This window comes from Papaver somniferum, chromosome 1 (assembly GCF_003573695.1).
Source record: "Papaver somniferum cultivar HN1 chromosome 1, ASM357369v1, whole genome shotgun sequence".
Taxonomy (NCBI): Eukaryota; Viridiplantae; Streptophyta; class Magnoliopsida; order Ranunculales; family Papaveraceae; genus Papaver; species Papaver somniferum.
The window spans coordinates 121,467,802-121,480,948 of NC_039358.1; the positions used below are offsets into that span (position 1 = coordinate 121,467,802).

Here is a 13,147-nt window from a genome sequence, read left to right on the forward strand (position 1 = left end):
TGATTGTAATTTTGTAAAGTCCTGTTATCAAGCTTTCAGTTTTGGAAATGCACATTTGTGCATGGAGAGTCCAATAAAATTGCTAATTGTTTGGCAAAGAGAGTTAGATTGTCTAAGATGAGTGAGTCTTGGTTTTTAAATTTTCAAGTCTCGTTAAAATCTCTCATTAGGAAGGAACTGGATATGTCGATTTAAACTATCGAGTAATGAAAATCTCCTTCTTATTAAAAAAAAAAAAAAGAAAATAAAAAGATATTCCGAAAGCATTTTGGCTACGGCCACACCAGTCGACAATTCCCACAAGCCCTAGCACGTATTACATACTATTACTAGTTACCAATTACAAACATTACTTTGTTTCGGCGCGATTTGAAATTTCTTCTAAAGTCAATCGAAAGGCGGTTTCCAAAGATGCCAAAACTTGTCTACAAAAACCCTAATCGCCATTGCAAAACCTTCTCGTAGGTTTTCAATGGCGATTTTAGAAGATGTGAATTCATGTTCAGAAGATGAAAGAGATGAAGGTCTGGACGAAGATATTGAAGCTTTAAGGGCAGCTTGTTTGCTAACAGGGAATACCCCAGATGAGGAGGAAATCGAAGAAGATGTTCATAATGACACCACCGAAATTTCAATTCCCTCAGACAAGAATGATAATCCTAATCCTATTCATGACGATGACGATGATTTTGAATTGGTCCGCAGCATTAAAAAGAAGTTTTCAATTCCTCCTGATGATGGAGGTGCGGTTTTCATGAAACCACTCAATTCTTTACCTCCCTTTGTTGCATCAGATGGTGAAAACGATGATTTTGAAACTCTTCGAGTGGTTAGAAGGAGATTCTGTGATTACGATGCTGGTAAGTCTTCGATTACCGTATTATATTTTGTATTTATTAGGTCTTTTCCGGTGTGGGACTAATATTTTTTTCTGCTCGGTTTGATATTTGAATGGGAATTCGTGGAAGATGATTTAAGGAGTTAGGTTAACGAATTAGGTTGATGAATTGATTGAATTATTGAATTATACTGAAATCTAGGTTAGTGTGATTCCATCATGCTTTGCCCAAGTTGTCATGCTTTCTGTAAATAAGAGGGGCACTATGTATACGTTTTCCGTCTTCTTCACGATCTCATAGTCTCGGACTACCATCTTTTGAGTTACTGAGGGTAGGTGTAAATCATAAGCATCAACGCACTCGACTTGAATACAAATATGACTATCCAACTAAGTTTATTGGTAATAATGTGTTATAAAAAGAGGTCTGAATTTCTCAATATTGTGGTGGTCTGTTGTTTATCATCCTCTGAATAAGGGTGTCCATGTGACGTTTGTGGGTCTGTTTCATAGTTAGGTTTGGAAGCCTAAGCTGAATTGTAAAGTCTATTTGCGTCTATGTTCTTAAGTAGAATTGTAAAATGTACCTGTGTCTTACTTGTAATGGATGAAAAAGCCTAAGGTGAAGAAAAATGAGTTTGCTCAGGTTTCCACCATCAAATTAGACATCAGAGATTGAAAATATAATGCCGGATTCCTTTTGATTTCTAGGTGAATTCTGAACCACTATCCTTGATATGGATCCAACGTTCATGGGAGCAGTTCCTGGTGGTCTAATATCTTACGAAGTGCAAACAAAACATAATATGGCGGAATAGTTTGGCTATGTTAAATTATCATCTCTTTTCTTGTATATCCATATTAAGCCTTTCTCCAGGTAACAGTAATATGAAGCTATTATGTGTAAATTTTCCCTGCCCACCATCTTGATACCTTCGTATTCTTAATGAAAGATTTATCTTCTACTTCTCTACCACGATTTGTTTTACCATACTTACTTACTTAATATCAAGTGAAAACGTATTAGTTTCCTGGATTTGGTTTAACTTTTCATTATGCTGCATATACTCATACTGTCATACATATTCGTAAGTATTTCTTCCTCTCTCACATTGCTTATACTTTCATCTCGATGTAGACCTCGAGAACCCCGATGCTCCTCGTGAACCGCTTTCGAGCTCTGAAGAAGCTTGTAATATATACCAGCCCTCGGAAATTCCTTGCAGCAGTACGCAGAATCAGTCTTCCAAACTTATCAAGTGGCACCAGTCGGAAGCCGGATTCCCTAACCCTGAAGCTGCACGCCTATTTGTTGAGGCCTTAAGGAAGAACCGATCATGTCAAAAATTTATTAGGAGTAAGCTGTTACAAATAGAGGCGAAGATTGAGGAAAACAAAAAGTTGAAGGAACGCGTAAAAATCCTCAAGGATTTCCAGGTTGCATGCAAACAAAGAGCTGGACGAGCAGTGTCCCTTCGGAAGGATCCCCGTATTCAGTTAATTTCTGTTCCGAAATTCAGAAATTCTCAGACAACAAAGGTCAGTGTCAGACATATGCCTCTTGGCTCACTGCTCTAGTTTTCTTGAGTATATATATATATATATATATATAGAGAGAGAGAGAGCATGTGTGATACTCTCACATGATAGTATGCGTTGTTAACATTTTGTTTCTGTACAGGCGAATTCCAAGAAGGCAGGTGCCATATCTTTTGGCCCAGTTGAGAATTCTCATGTTGCCAAATACAGGATGGCGATGAAGCGGTTTCCACTCTGTCTGAGTAGACCGCGTTGGACACAGACCGAGAAAGATAATCTCTGGAAGGGGATAAAACAACAATTTCAAGAGATGCTGCTTCAGGAGTCAATAGAAGGTTTTAGGTATGTTCTGTATGGAATTTCTTGTGTCAAAAATATTTTCTATGTTGCATATGGCCTAAAACTTTTTTTTTTGTAGTGCTTCAGGTGATTCAAATGATCTGGACGACATCATGGCATCAATTGAGGACTTTGAAGTCACACCTGAAAATGTTAGAACCTTTTTGCCCAAGGTTGATTGGGAGCGGTTGGCATCAACGTATGTTACAGGCCGTTCAGGTGCAGAATGTGAACAAAGGTAATTCGTAAACCGTATTTCCCTATCCCTACTGTACTACCTTATTGTCCCAATCTAATTATTGTTATTTTTACTAATCTCTTCTCCAGATGGTTGAACGTGGAAGATCCTCTAATTAATCATAGTCCATGGACCAAAAATGAGGATAAAAAGCTTTTGTATATTCTTCAGCAAGGTGGCATTTATAACTGGATTAACATTTCGATTACGTTGGGTACCAACAGGACTCCTTTTCAGTGTTTGGCCCGTTTTCAGCGTAGTCTCAATGCCAATATTATAAAGCGAGACTGGACAGAAGAAGACGATGGTCAGCTTCGTACAGCTGTAGAAGCTTTTGGTGCAAATAATTGGCAGCTGATAGCTTTTAATATGGAAGGGCGGACAGGCACTCAATGTTCAAACAGGTCAGTAGCTAGCTCAGTATTTGAGAGTTTCATCAGACAACCTAAAATAATTCAGCTTCTGTACTATTAATTACTTACTGCTAAGTCCAAGTAGGAAATTCTACACTTTCATACTTTTGCTAATAGAGTTGGGTTTGCCTTTTATATTTATGCAGATGGCTTAAAACCTTGAACCCTGCTAGGAAAAGGGTTGGGAGGTGGACTGTGGAGGAGGACAAACGCTTGAAAGTTGCTGTATTGCTTTTCGGTGGCAAAACCTGGGCAAAAATAGCTCAATTCATCCCTGGTCGGACTCAAGCTCAATGTAGAGAAAGGTACTAGTGAATAGTTTTTGAAATAAATGTAAACCCTGTTATTTTACTGTTAACTTATGAGATGCTTTAATTTGGACATAGATGGGTGAATTGTCTAGATCCATCGTTGAATCTGAAGCCGTGGACTGAAGAAGAGGACTGTCAGTTGAAAGCTGCTGTAGAAGAATATGGACACTGCTGGTCCAAGGTTGCAGCATCCATGCCTGGGCGTACTGATAGCAAATGCTTGAGGTACATAACTATGTGTCTTATATATTTTACTCTCATTAATAGATTTTGCAATGGGCATGCCTCGTCATTGAAAACGATGAAGATTTTAGCATTTACGTGATTATAATTTCGTCCATCTGATTTAACAGGAGGTGGAAGTTTTTGTTTCCTCATGAAGTACCTTTGATCCAAGCCGCTAAAAAAATAAAAAGATCTGCTCTTATATCCAACTTTGTAGATCGTGAGTCTGAGAGACCCACCCTTGATCACAATGACTTTGTAGCTCTACCAGGACCAGAATCTGTCCTTGCACTCGAAAGTGGAACAACTGCTGGGAAGGAAAAGAAGTCAAGGTATGGCACTCATTGCAGTAGAGTTTACTATCTTTAGGTTTTATTTAATTATAAATGAATTTAACTTGTTATGGACATATAATTAAAAATATGCAGACGGGAGCCAAAATTAAAGGCGGCCAAAGATCTTGTACCTTGGTAAGCTTCTTGTCACTTTGCCACTCAACGCCTATGTTGCTTACTCTAGTTTTGTTAGTATTAAATTTGTTATACTTTTCGGGTATGACAAACTTAACAGTTTTTCGCTTCCAACTTACGAATACTATGGTCGGTCTGGGTTATCTCCTGCCCATCTCATATCTTACATATACTTTCTCATCGATAACAGTGACAACATTCCAAAGAGGCGCAGCTCCAAAAGGTCTAGAAGTGAAGCTCAGATGTGTCGCGGGGGGGATTCAAGGATACAAATTGCTGATGATGGGGAGACCTGCGGTGAAGATGGTATCATTTCACAAAAGAAGAAAAGCACAATCCGCAGGTGTTCAAAGAAGAATCATTGTGAAAGCACAGATCTAGGTAATAATCAGTTAATACCTGAAGATTCAACCACTTCAATGATAACTGAAAGTGAGGATAAAATCGAGGATGGTACTGTTTTGGGGAGGAAGAGAAAGGCACCTTACGGACGTTTAAAGAAGAATCATTCTATAAACATAGATTCAGGCAATGTTTCATTACTACCCGAAGAGTCTACTACTTTAAGGATAACTGATGGTGATGATAACACGGCAAACTGTGGCGAGGATGATGCTGGTTCTAGAAAGAAGAAGAGGATGCCTAACAAGCGTTTAAAGAATAATCAATGTACAAATGCAGATTCAGGTGATATTCCACTATTACCTGAAGACTTAACTGTTGGTGACGATAACACTGCAAACTGTCGCGAGGATGGTACTGGTTCGAGAAAGAAGAAGAAGACGCCTAACAAGCGTTTAAAGAATAATCAATCTACAAATGCAGATTCAGGTGATATTCCACTATTACCTGAATACGTAACTGTTGGTGTCGATAACACTGCAAACTGTGGCGAGGATGATAGTTTTTTGGGAAGGAAGAAGGAGGCACCTAGCAGACGTTTAAGGAAAATTCAATGTACTGACTCAGCTTCAGGTGACCAAGATATTTCATTTTTGACTGAAGATTTGACAGTTTTAAGAATAGGCAACGGAGATGTTAGTATTGAGAAGAGTGGTGCCATTTCTGGAATGAAGAAAAGGGTCTCTAAGAGGAATCCTAAGTACATTCAAAGCGCTAATACAATTTCAGGCAGCAAAGATGTTCCTGAAAAACTGGCAATTTTGAAGGTAACAAAGAGGGAGAAGAGCAGTGTGAACCAGGGTGAGGTTGGTGTTGCTCCAGGAAACGAGAAGAGTGCATCTAATAAGCGTTTAAAAAGGAGTCGGAGTACTGAGCATGACAGTTCCTTAATGGATGGAGATTTGACAATTGCAAGTATAGCTGATGCTATTTCAAGGAAAAAGAAAAGATCCATTAACAAACGTTTAAAGACAAATAACTGTATTCAACCAGCTTCAGCGAATATTGACAACTCGTTATGTCCTGAAGATACAGCAATAAGGATAAATGACAGCGAGGATAATTACAATAATAAGGTCTAATAAGGTCGTTGATGATGATGGGAATGTTGTGCTAACAAAAGATTTTACTGAGAGAGAGATGCCAAATTCTTAGTGTGTGCGCGCCTATTAATTAATCAGTCCAGAAGCGCCAGGAACTCTCAGTACCTCCATGTTATAACTTCTTTGCGGTGGTGATTCTGGTGAAGAAACTCAGATTATTGGTGTTGCAGCCCCTTGGAAGTTACTAAATCCTTCATAGTATTGTCTTGAACATCTAACACTAACCAATGGAGGATATTGTGTACATGTATAGCGGTTCTCGACGAGGTAAAGATACTTGGATCTATTGTACCACTCATTTTTGGTCAGCAGATTACTCGACTTCGAGAAGTAAATTTTCTTTGGATTTACGAAGTGACTGAAGCTGCATCACCAATGGTGAAGGTGTTGAGTCTTAGGCTTGGTACTCAAGACAAGTGGTCCTGGATGATATTTTTTCCGAAGAAGTTGACAACAAACAGGTTTAGCATTGGTTGGATTTCTTTGTTAACTTAGAAGTCCTAAAGTTTCACAATTTTTTCAGTTCTAATGAGGCAAATTAGTTGCCATGTTTTTGGTCGAGAGAGATAGAGAGAGAGAGAGAGAGACCTTTTGCATAAAAATACATCTTGCGGTGTGATGCAAAGGTCTGTATCAAAAATGTGTACTTATAGTGTATCTCTATACAATTTTAACTTGTCCAATATTGTAGAAATTCGTTAAGTCGCCTCTAGCCTTTTTCTCCCTAGTCCCTTTTTATCTCTATTCCTGCAGTGGTGGTTGTAAAAGTTTAACAGATTCCTAATTTCCTATGCTACCTTTCAAGTTTCAGGATACACTATCTACAAATAAATGATAGTAACAGATAATATTCAGCCCCTCCAACTGACTTCGAAAATCTGAACACAACCAAAGGTTCGCAAAGAAAGAAAGTTTGATAACCGTTGCAACAATTTCCAAGGGTTCATTCATCTTATCTCTAACCAAGGGAAGAGTTTACAACCTCAGCAGGGATCTGTCGCATGTATATATACTACATTAAAACTTCTGGAGAGTGGAGAGTCTGGAGACTAGCTTGATTTCATACTTCAAACAGGTTTTTTTTTTTGGAGTGGTTCTACATGAACAGTGAAAAAAACAAGGTAAAAACTGTATTATTCCCAAAATACCCTCAAAAAGGAAATACACAGTTTCCTCCGATGTAAAATGATCGAAGTTACGGAGACTTGCAAGCAAAAATCATTCAAAATAGTCACATTCTCAAGAATTATAGTACATGATATATAAGATTGGAAAATGGAAATGTACATAAAATCATACATCGGAATTCTCCTTAAAAACTTAGACAAACAAAATTAACTGAAATTCCAACGCATGATATCAGTGAACAATGTTACTCTGGCATGCTCAACAACAGCCCATTGTTGAGTCTCTTTTATTGTTCAAGTCCCAAGAAGGAAATGGTTCTACATAGGAAAACATCTAACAGAAGTCGCATATGACTCAGAACACCAACTGTTCTGTACAGACTGAGCACATCTCGATCACTCAGTCTCTACTTCCCGTCTTCACTTTGTTCAGACACCATCTTTGGCACAGGCCTAAAATGTAATTGTTACTTGTTTGTCGAAACACCTCTAAAGAAAGTGCTTTATGTCATCGGAGTTCTGTCTTCCTGGAAACCACGTCCTTCCCCGTAATATTCACTAATCTACACCTTTAATAAATCAAAATTGAATTTATTGAATCTTTACAAACACACAACTAAATCACAAAATCATACTCTTACAAGAGGTGGCAGGAATATTAGAAGGTTGAATGCCAAAAACATTACATACCCTCTTCTACCTGCCCACCTCAATCTGAAGATTAGTCATCCCAACTGCCAACTTTCCAAAATCCGGTTCTTTCTCTTCCTCACTTGGGTTAGGACTCTTAATTTCAAGCCATGGATGCTGCAATGACTGTTCTGCTGTTGGCCGTTTATCTGGTGCAAAATCGAGAAGGGGGGTCAAAAAATCGGTGAATTCACGAGCGTCAGACTCGTTAAAATTGTATTTCTCAACCAGGACTCGGTCTAGTGACCAGAATTTCAGCCTTCGGATCCTTTTTAGGTCTCCATGTCTATCGAAGTATTCTTTCGATCGAGAGCCTGTAATAGCAACCTGTTACCAAAGCAGAGGAAGGTTGTTAGCAACGGAGAATTGCAAGAAACATGCGAGAGGGCTGAGTGGAATAGAATGTTTTCTCACCTTCCGAGGCATCTTGCCCAGAAATTCCATCATTCGAGCTAGGTGATCCTGATTCACAGACAGAGATGTAAAGCTGTGTCACACTATTGATGATTATAACATTTCACATGCAAATTCTGTTTTTCTAATACGCTGAGAACTGATTATGCAACACTTGAAGAGATCCTGAGCAATATAATTACAGCAAATTCTGCTAAGGAATGTGATCTAGTATCTAGCTGTTATCTTTTGATTCTTTCAGTACACTTATTTCCTTTTCATTTCTTTCTGATAAATATGAGATCGATTTGTCATACATATCATCACACAATCTAGCGTAAAATAACCGTAAAGTCTCTTATTACTCGATTAGAGAGACAAAATTCATTTGTGGACCCTGAGCAAAACTTTATGAGCAATACCTACCATATTTCAATAAAAATGAAGTGCAAACCGATAAAAATCTTCACAAAAATTATGAGCATTATATAAAATCCACAGATGATTAGAGTTTCTAAAGTGAGATCTTACTACCCTACAACATGTACTAACCACACCCAGAGAAACAAACATCATCCTGGGAATTTAATTACCTAATCTACATGTCACGATGTTAATCAACCACACTATCCTGAGGTTTACTGAACACTAAAAACAAACGGTGAGAGATCATACCTCATCCTCGCTGAAACCCTGGCCACACTTGGGAGCAAACATCATCTCACCAGTAGCAAGTTCGAATGCCATGCAAGCAAAAGACCACATGTCAACGGAAAAGGAGTAACCAGCTCCGAGAATAACCTCAGGAGCTCTATACTGCCTTGTCTGAATTTCTTCTGCAAACTGCTGATCGGCCCAACATGCATTTCCAAAATCCACAACTTTGCACCTCAGATCAATCCCATCTAAAGATTTCTTCTCACGAACTTTAATTCCCCCCATTGAATCTCTCCTTAATGCAATCTTAGCCACCGCCTTCCTTGCCCTCCTCTTAAGCTTTTTCTCAATAGCATTCGACATAATCCCACCATTTGGGTTTCCCTCTGGCCTCTCGAGTATTGGAGTGAGCCCTGACTTCTCCGGGTCTTTCGAAGGATCAATAGTGGATACAAGAAGCACATTTTCAGGTTTCAAATCTGTATGGATTATACCGAGTTCTCTATGTAAGTAATCAAGACCCATCAGAATCGATTTGCACAATTCTCGAACTTTATTCAATGGAAGACCTTTATAACGGTTATGCTTTATTAGACGAAGCAAGCTGTCGCCAAGAAATTCCAAAACCATACATAAATGCTGCCCATTTGGACCTGAGTGCTTAAATTGATCAATCAAACGAATAACACATTTTGAATCCGACGGATTCCCATTAGCAATGGCAGATAAAACTTGAATCTCGTGAAGTGCAGCCTCGGCAAATTCAGCAGCACTCTTTTGGATTTTAAGTGCAACAAATTTCTGCAAAAGACCCTTCTCTTGGTCAGAAACAGTTACACTTTCTGACATGCAGAGAATATGAATCAAACAAAAATCATGAGAGAGGTTCCTAATTAAGAATCATGTTTGGATAATATTAATGATGATCTAATTAGCTCGTTGAATTAATTAGAGCTTGATTCCAAATCCAATCAATATATTCATATATCAGAAATGTGTATATATATGATCTTTCACAAATTGTTAGAAGATTAATCAAAATCTTAAGAACCCATGATCCAAGATTGATTAAAAATCAATAAAAACTAAAAGTTTTTGAGGACCCATGATATAAAAATGATTAATTAACTAAAATTAACTAGAGCTTTCTGAAAACCCATGATCCAAAAATGATTAAAAAATATAAAAACTAGAGATACAATTAAACAGAGATCCTATCAAGAGATAGAGAGAGTAATAGAGATCATACAGATGATTTAGTGTCATAAGCAAGCCAAACAGTAGAGAAATTTCCCCAACCAAGTTTCCTTTGAGCAATATATCGACCACCATTGAATGGATCTCCAATCCTAACAGCATGATATCCTCCTTTCCTGTAAGCATCAACTCCCTCATCTTCATCCTCTGAACCAGATGATGATGAACACGACATCTCTCCCTATCTATCTTCTCTCAATAATTCCTTGTTATTCTAGGATTATTGTTTGTTTGATTGGATCAAGAAAATGAGAGTTTTTTCTAGGTCCACCTGAAAAAAGAGAGGCAATGGTCTAGTTTGTGTCTTCTTCTCTCTCTAGAAAAAAATGAGAAGTCTCTTTCTTTTCTTCGGATTTGGATTTGGAAAAAGAAAGAAAAAGGAAGAAGAAGAAGAAGAAGAAGAAGCCTTTTCCAACGGAGATGGGTTCATATGACCAATCAAAGACCATGTCTTCCTCCTTGGCCACTAATAAATTAGGATATAAACCATGAATCCACGGACATTTCCAACGTGTCTGTTATATGAAGTCGTTCCATAATGAACAAACTGTATGTTTATGCCAAATATGTTTGTTGAAACCGGCAGTAGATGTTTGTCTATGCAAAATCTTGCATTTTCGTTACTGTTGCTCGATTTGATAGGTAAGGATGTGGCGGTTCTGTAATATGACACCGAGACCCATGTCAGCTAATGAAACTGTTCATCCGGATATCTAGAATGCACCACCATCCATGGCACATAAACCATCAGTTTAAGGAACAATTTGGGCCGTGGCTTTTTGTTTATGCCTAAAATTTAGTTCTAGGGTAAACGATTTGCCGTTAAAGTACTTTTTTTAGGTTTGAAAATCAAAATCGTACAAAACGAGTCTAAATCAAGAAGTTGGCCGTTTACGTTTTGCTTCGGTTACAAAGAGAGAATATGGGTTGATCTTAGAGAAGGGAAAGCAAAGAAAGTTGAGAAAATCAGTGGTGATTGAATTGTCGTGTGTAAGGTTGTCAAACTATGAAAGATCAGAGCTTGGGAGTTGTAAGCTTGTTCTGTCTTTCGGAATAAACAAAGGAGTGTATTTATAATTGTAAGGGTCCCACATTATTTCCTCGTAAATAGAGGAGGTAGTGAAGGGATGGAGAACGTGGATACAATAGTAGAGTCATGTCCGTTATACTAGGGAAGCTTCTAGACTACCACTCCGACATCTCTTCAACTGCTCTAAACTGTCACCATTACTCGTTATTTTCTCATCATGGGGTGTTGTCACGCCGCATGTTGTTGTACACTATCATACCAATACTCCATGAAGAATTTCCCATGTAACATGTTTTGATTTCTCGTAGGAATTAGTGGAGTCATGGACTACTTCTTGTTTTCGTGGCCAAGCTCAACCAAGGTCGAGAAGTAAAAATAACTAGGCTTGCTAGTTTGTCCAAGATTGACGAGAAATGAGAGATGGCACTGGTGCAGAGATAGGAGTTGTTGTCGCAGACAAGCAGGTTGACATGGCTTAGTGGCGTTGTCGCTGGCAACAACTTTGGCCGCTGCTGGCACGGAGAGTGTAAGTTGTTACTTCGGACGTGCATAGGCTGCCGCCACGGACGAGTATCGGTTGCTGTTGGGGACGGATAACACTGGTCGCTGCTGCGGACGGCATGGGTTGTCGCTGAGGACAACATGGGATGTTGGCGCTGGCGTGGGCCTGGGTTGTTGTTGGGGATGCACATTGGTTGCTGCTACTACGGGCAAGCTTGGATGTTGGCATGGATAACATAGAACGATTTTTTGGGGACCATGGTTTTTTTGGGGGGCCATGGTCCTATTAGGCCACCTACACTATAGTTATAAGGGGTGTCCTAAAGCATTGAAATGACTAACCTACCCTTAACCTAATTTAATTTAAAACCAACCCAATAACCACGTATATATATATAACCACCACCACCTCCCATCATCGCCGATTATCACCACCACCACCTCCGATTATCACCACCACCAACCACCGATTACCACCACCGCCGCCGCCCACCACCACCGATTACCACCACCACCACCTCCAATTATCACCACCACCAACCACTGATTACCACCACCACCTCCAATTACCACCACCACCACCACTATATATATATAACTTAATTTAAAACATTAACAAATATATTCTCACAAACCCATTACTTGTCATTCTTTTTTGGTTAAATAAATGAGAAGTAATCATTAAAATGAGTTGAAAATGGAAGTTGCAGAGAGGTTTAATGGAGGGTTTTTTCAGAGAAAAGTTCGGTTATCAAGAATTAATTCTTAACCGAACTCAGAGTTCGGTTGATTCGCAAAAAAATATTTTTAACCGAACTCCTTGTATTAGAACAACACAAGTCCATAAGTTCGGTTCCTTCGCAAAATAAGGATATCACCGAACTTTAGTTTACGAAAATAATGAGAAGTCCACAAGTTCGGTTCCTTCGCAAAAATGTTACGTTTTCTTTGTAACCGAACTCTACCTTTGAAACTTCGTAACCGAACTCTACCTAATTCGCCAAGAAATAAATTTCGTAGTAACCGAACGTTTGCCTAATTGCATATATAAGCCCAGTTCGGTTGATTCGCAAAATGTGTTGAAGTTTGCGAACCAACCGAACTTCTAACACTAGGTTACTTTTAACCTGCAGTTCGGTTGGGAACTTGGTTGCGTTGAAGTTTGCGAACTAACCGAACGCACAAGATGTACCCAAATAAATTTTTAAGTTCAAAGTTCGGTTACCTACCATTTTATCCTAGGTAACCGAACATTACACTGTACGACCAAAACCTCCATTGACGAGCGAGTTCGGTAACCTACGTGTTTGGAAAACGTAACCGAACTACACTTTCAGGTGTGTTCGGTTACATGTTCTTGACATATGGTAACCGAACTGGCCCAAATCTACATAAAAAATTTCATTTTTTTTGAAAGTTTGGAGCAATTCAACCAACATTATCTAAGTTTGAAGCCTACCTGGGTACCCAAATACCCTTCCTCCGGTTGTGGTTGGTAAAATCCATCGTTTTTCATGTTTTCCTTCTTCTTCTTCTCTAACTTTACTCTCTCAATAATTCTACTTCTTTAAAAAAAAACATCTGATTTTTTAATCTCACTAATTATCTTTAACT

At 38.7% G+C, this 13,147-nt stretch overlaps 2 protein-coding genes across 3 annotated transcripts; one reads left to right on the forward strand and one right to left on the reverse strand.

Annotated features, from left to right (window-relative positions):
• Window positions 1–209: 209 nt before the first annotated feature.
• On the forward strand, window positions 210–6,576 carry LOC113298820. Of its 2 annotated transcripts, XM_026547683.1 has the most exons (11): window positions 729–860; window positions 1,550–1,715; window positions 1,977–2,377; window positions 2,520–2,719; window positions 2,796–2,954; window positions 3,044–3,358; window positions 3,514–3,672; window positions 3,754–3,903; window positions 4,032–4,235; window positions 4,332–4,373; window positions 4,564–6,576. In XM_026547683.1, exons 2-11 carry the CDS (start codon window positions 1,664–1,666, stop codon window positions 5,855–5,857), a joined length of 2,976 nt encoding a protein of 991 aa, XP_026403468.1. In that variant the 5' UTR covers window positions 729–860; window positions 1,550–1,663; the 3' UTR covers window positions 5,858–6,576. The 2 variants fall into 2 exon arrangements, with proteins under 2 accessions (XP_026403460.1, XP_026403468.1); XM_026547675.1 differs by lacking the exon at window positions 1,550–1,715 and having other exon boundaries at window positions 210–860.
• Window positions 6,577–7,096: 520 nt separating this feature from the next.
• LOC113298833 (SRSF protein kinase 1-like) lies at window positions 7,097–10,527 on the reverse strand. Its single transcript, XM_026547693.1, has 4 exons — window positions 9,995–10,527; window positions 8,764–9,546; window positions 8,110–8,157; window positions 7,097–8,022 (listed from the first exon to the last, which is right to left on the reverse strand). The coding sequence occupies exons 1-4, from the start codon at window positions 10,175–10,177 to the stop codon at window positions 7,702–7,704; spliced, it is 1,335 nt and encodes a 444-aa protein (XP_026403478.1). The 5' UTR covers window positions 10,178–10,527; the 3' UTR covers window positions 7,097–7,701.
• Window positions 10,528–13,147: the final 2,620 nt, after the last annotated feature.

Excerpts from the sequence above, each read along its gene's own strand:
- LOC113298820 (XM_026547675.1), top strand. The coding sequence starts at position 473 with ATGGCGATTTTAGAAGATGTGAATTCATGTTCAGAAGATGAAAGAGAT. Across the intron at positions 861-1,976 it reads ATTCTGTGATTACGATGCTG|ACCTCGAGAACCCCGATGCT; the intron begins GTAAGTCTTCGA and ends ATCTCGATGTAG. Across the intron at positions 4,236-4,331 it reads GGGAAGGAAAAGAAGTCAAG|ACGGGAGCCAAAATTAAAGG; the intron begins GTATGGCACTCA and ends AAAAATATGCAG.
- LOC113298833 (XM_026547693.1), bottom strand. The coding sequence starts at position 10,177 with ATGTCGTGTTCATCATCATCTGGTTCAGAGGATGAAGATGAGGGAGTT. Across the intron at positions 9,547-9,994 it reads CTTATGACACTAAATCATCT|AAATTTGTTGCACTTAAAAT; the intron begins GTATGATCTCTA and ends GGTCTTTTGCAG. Across the intron at positions 8,158-8,763 it reads AGGGTTTCAGCGAGGATGAG|GATCACCTAGCTCGAATGAT; the intron begins GTATGATCTCTC and ends TCTGTGAATCAG.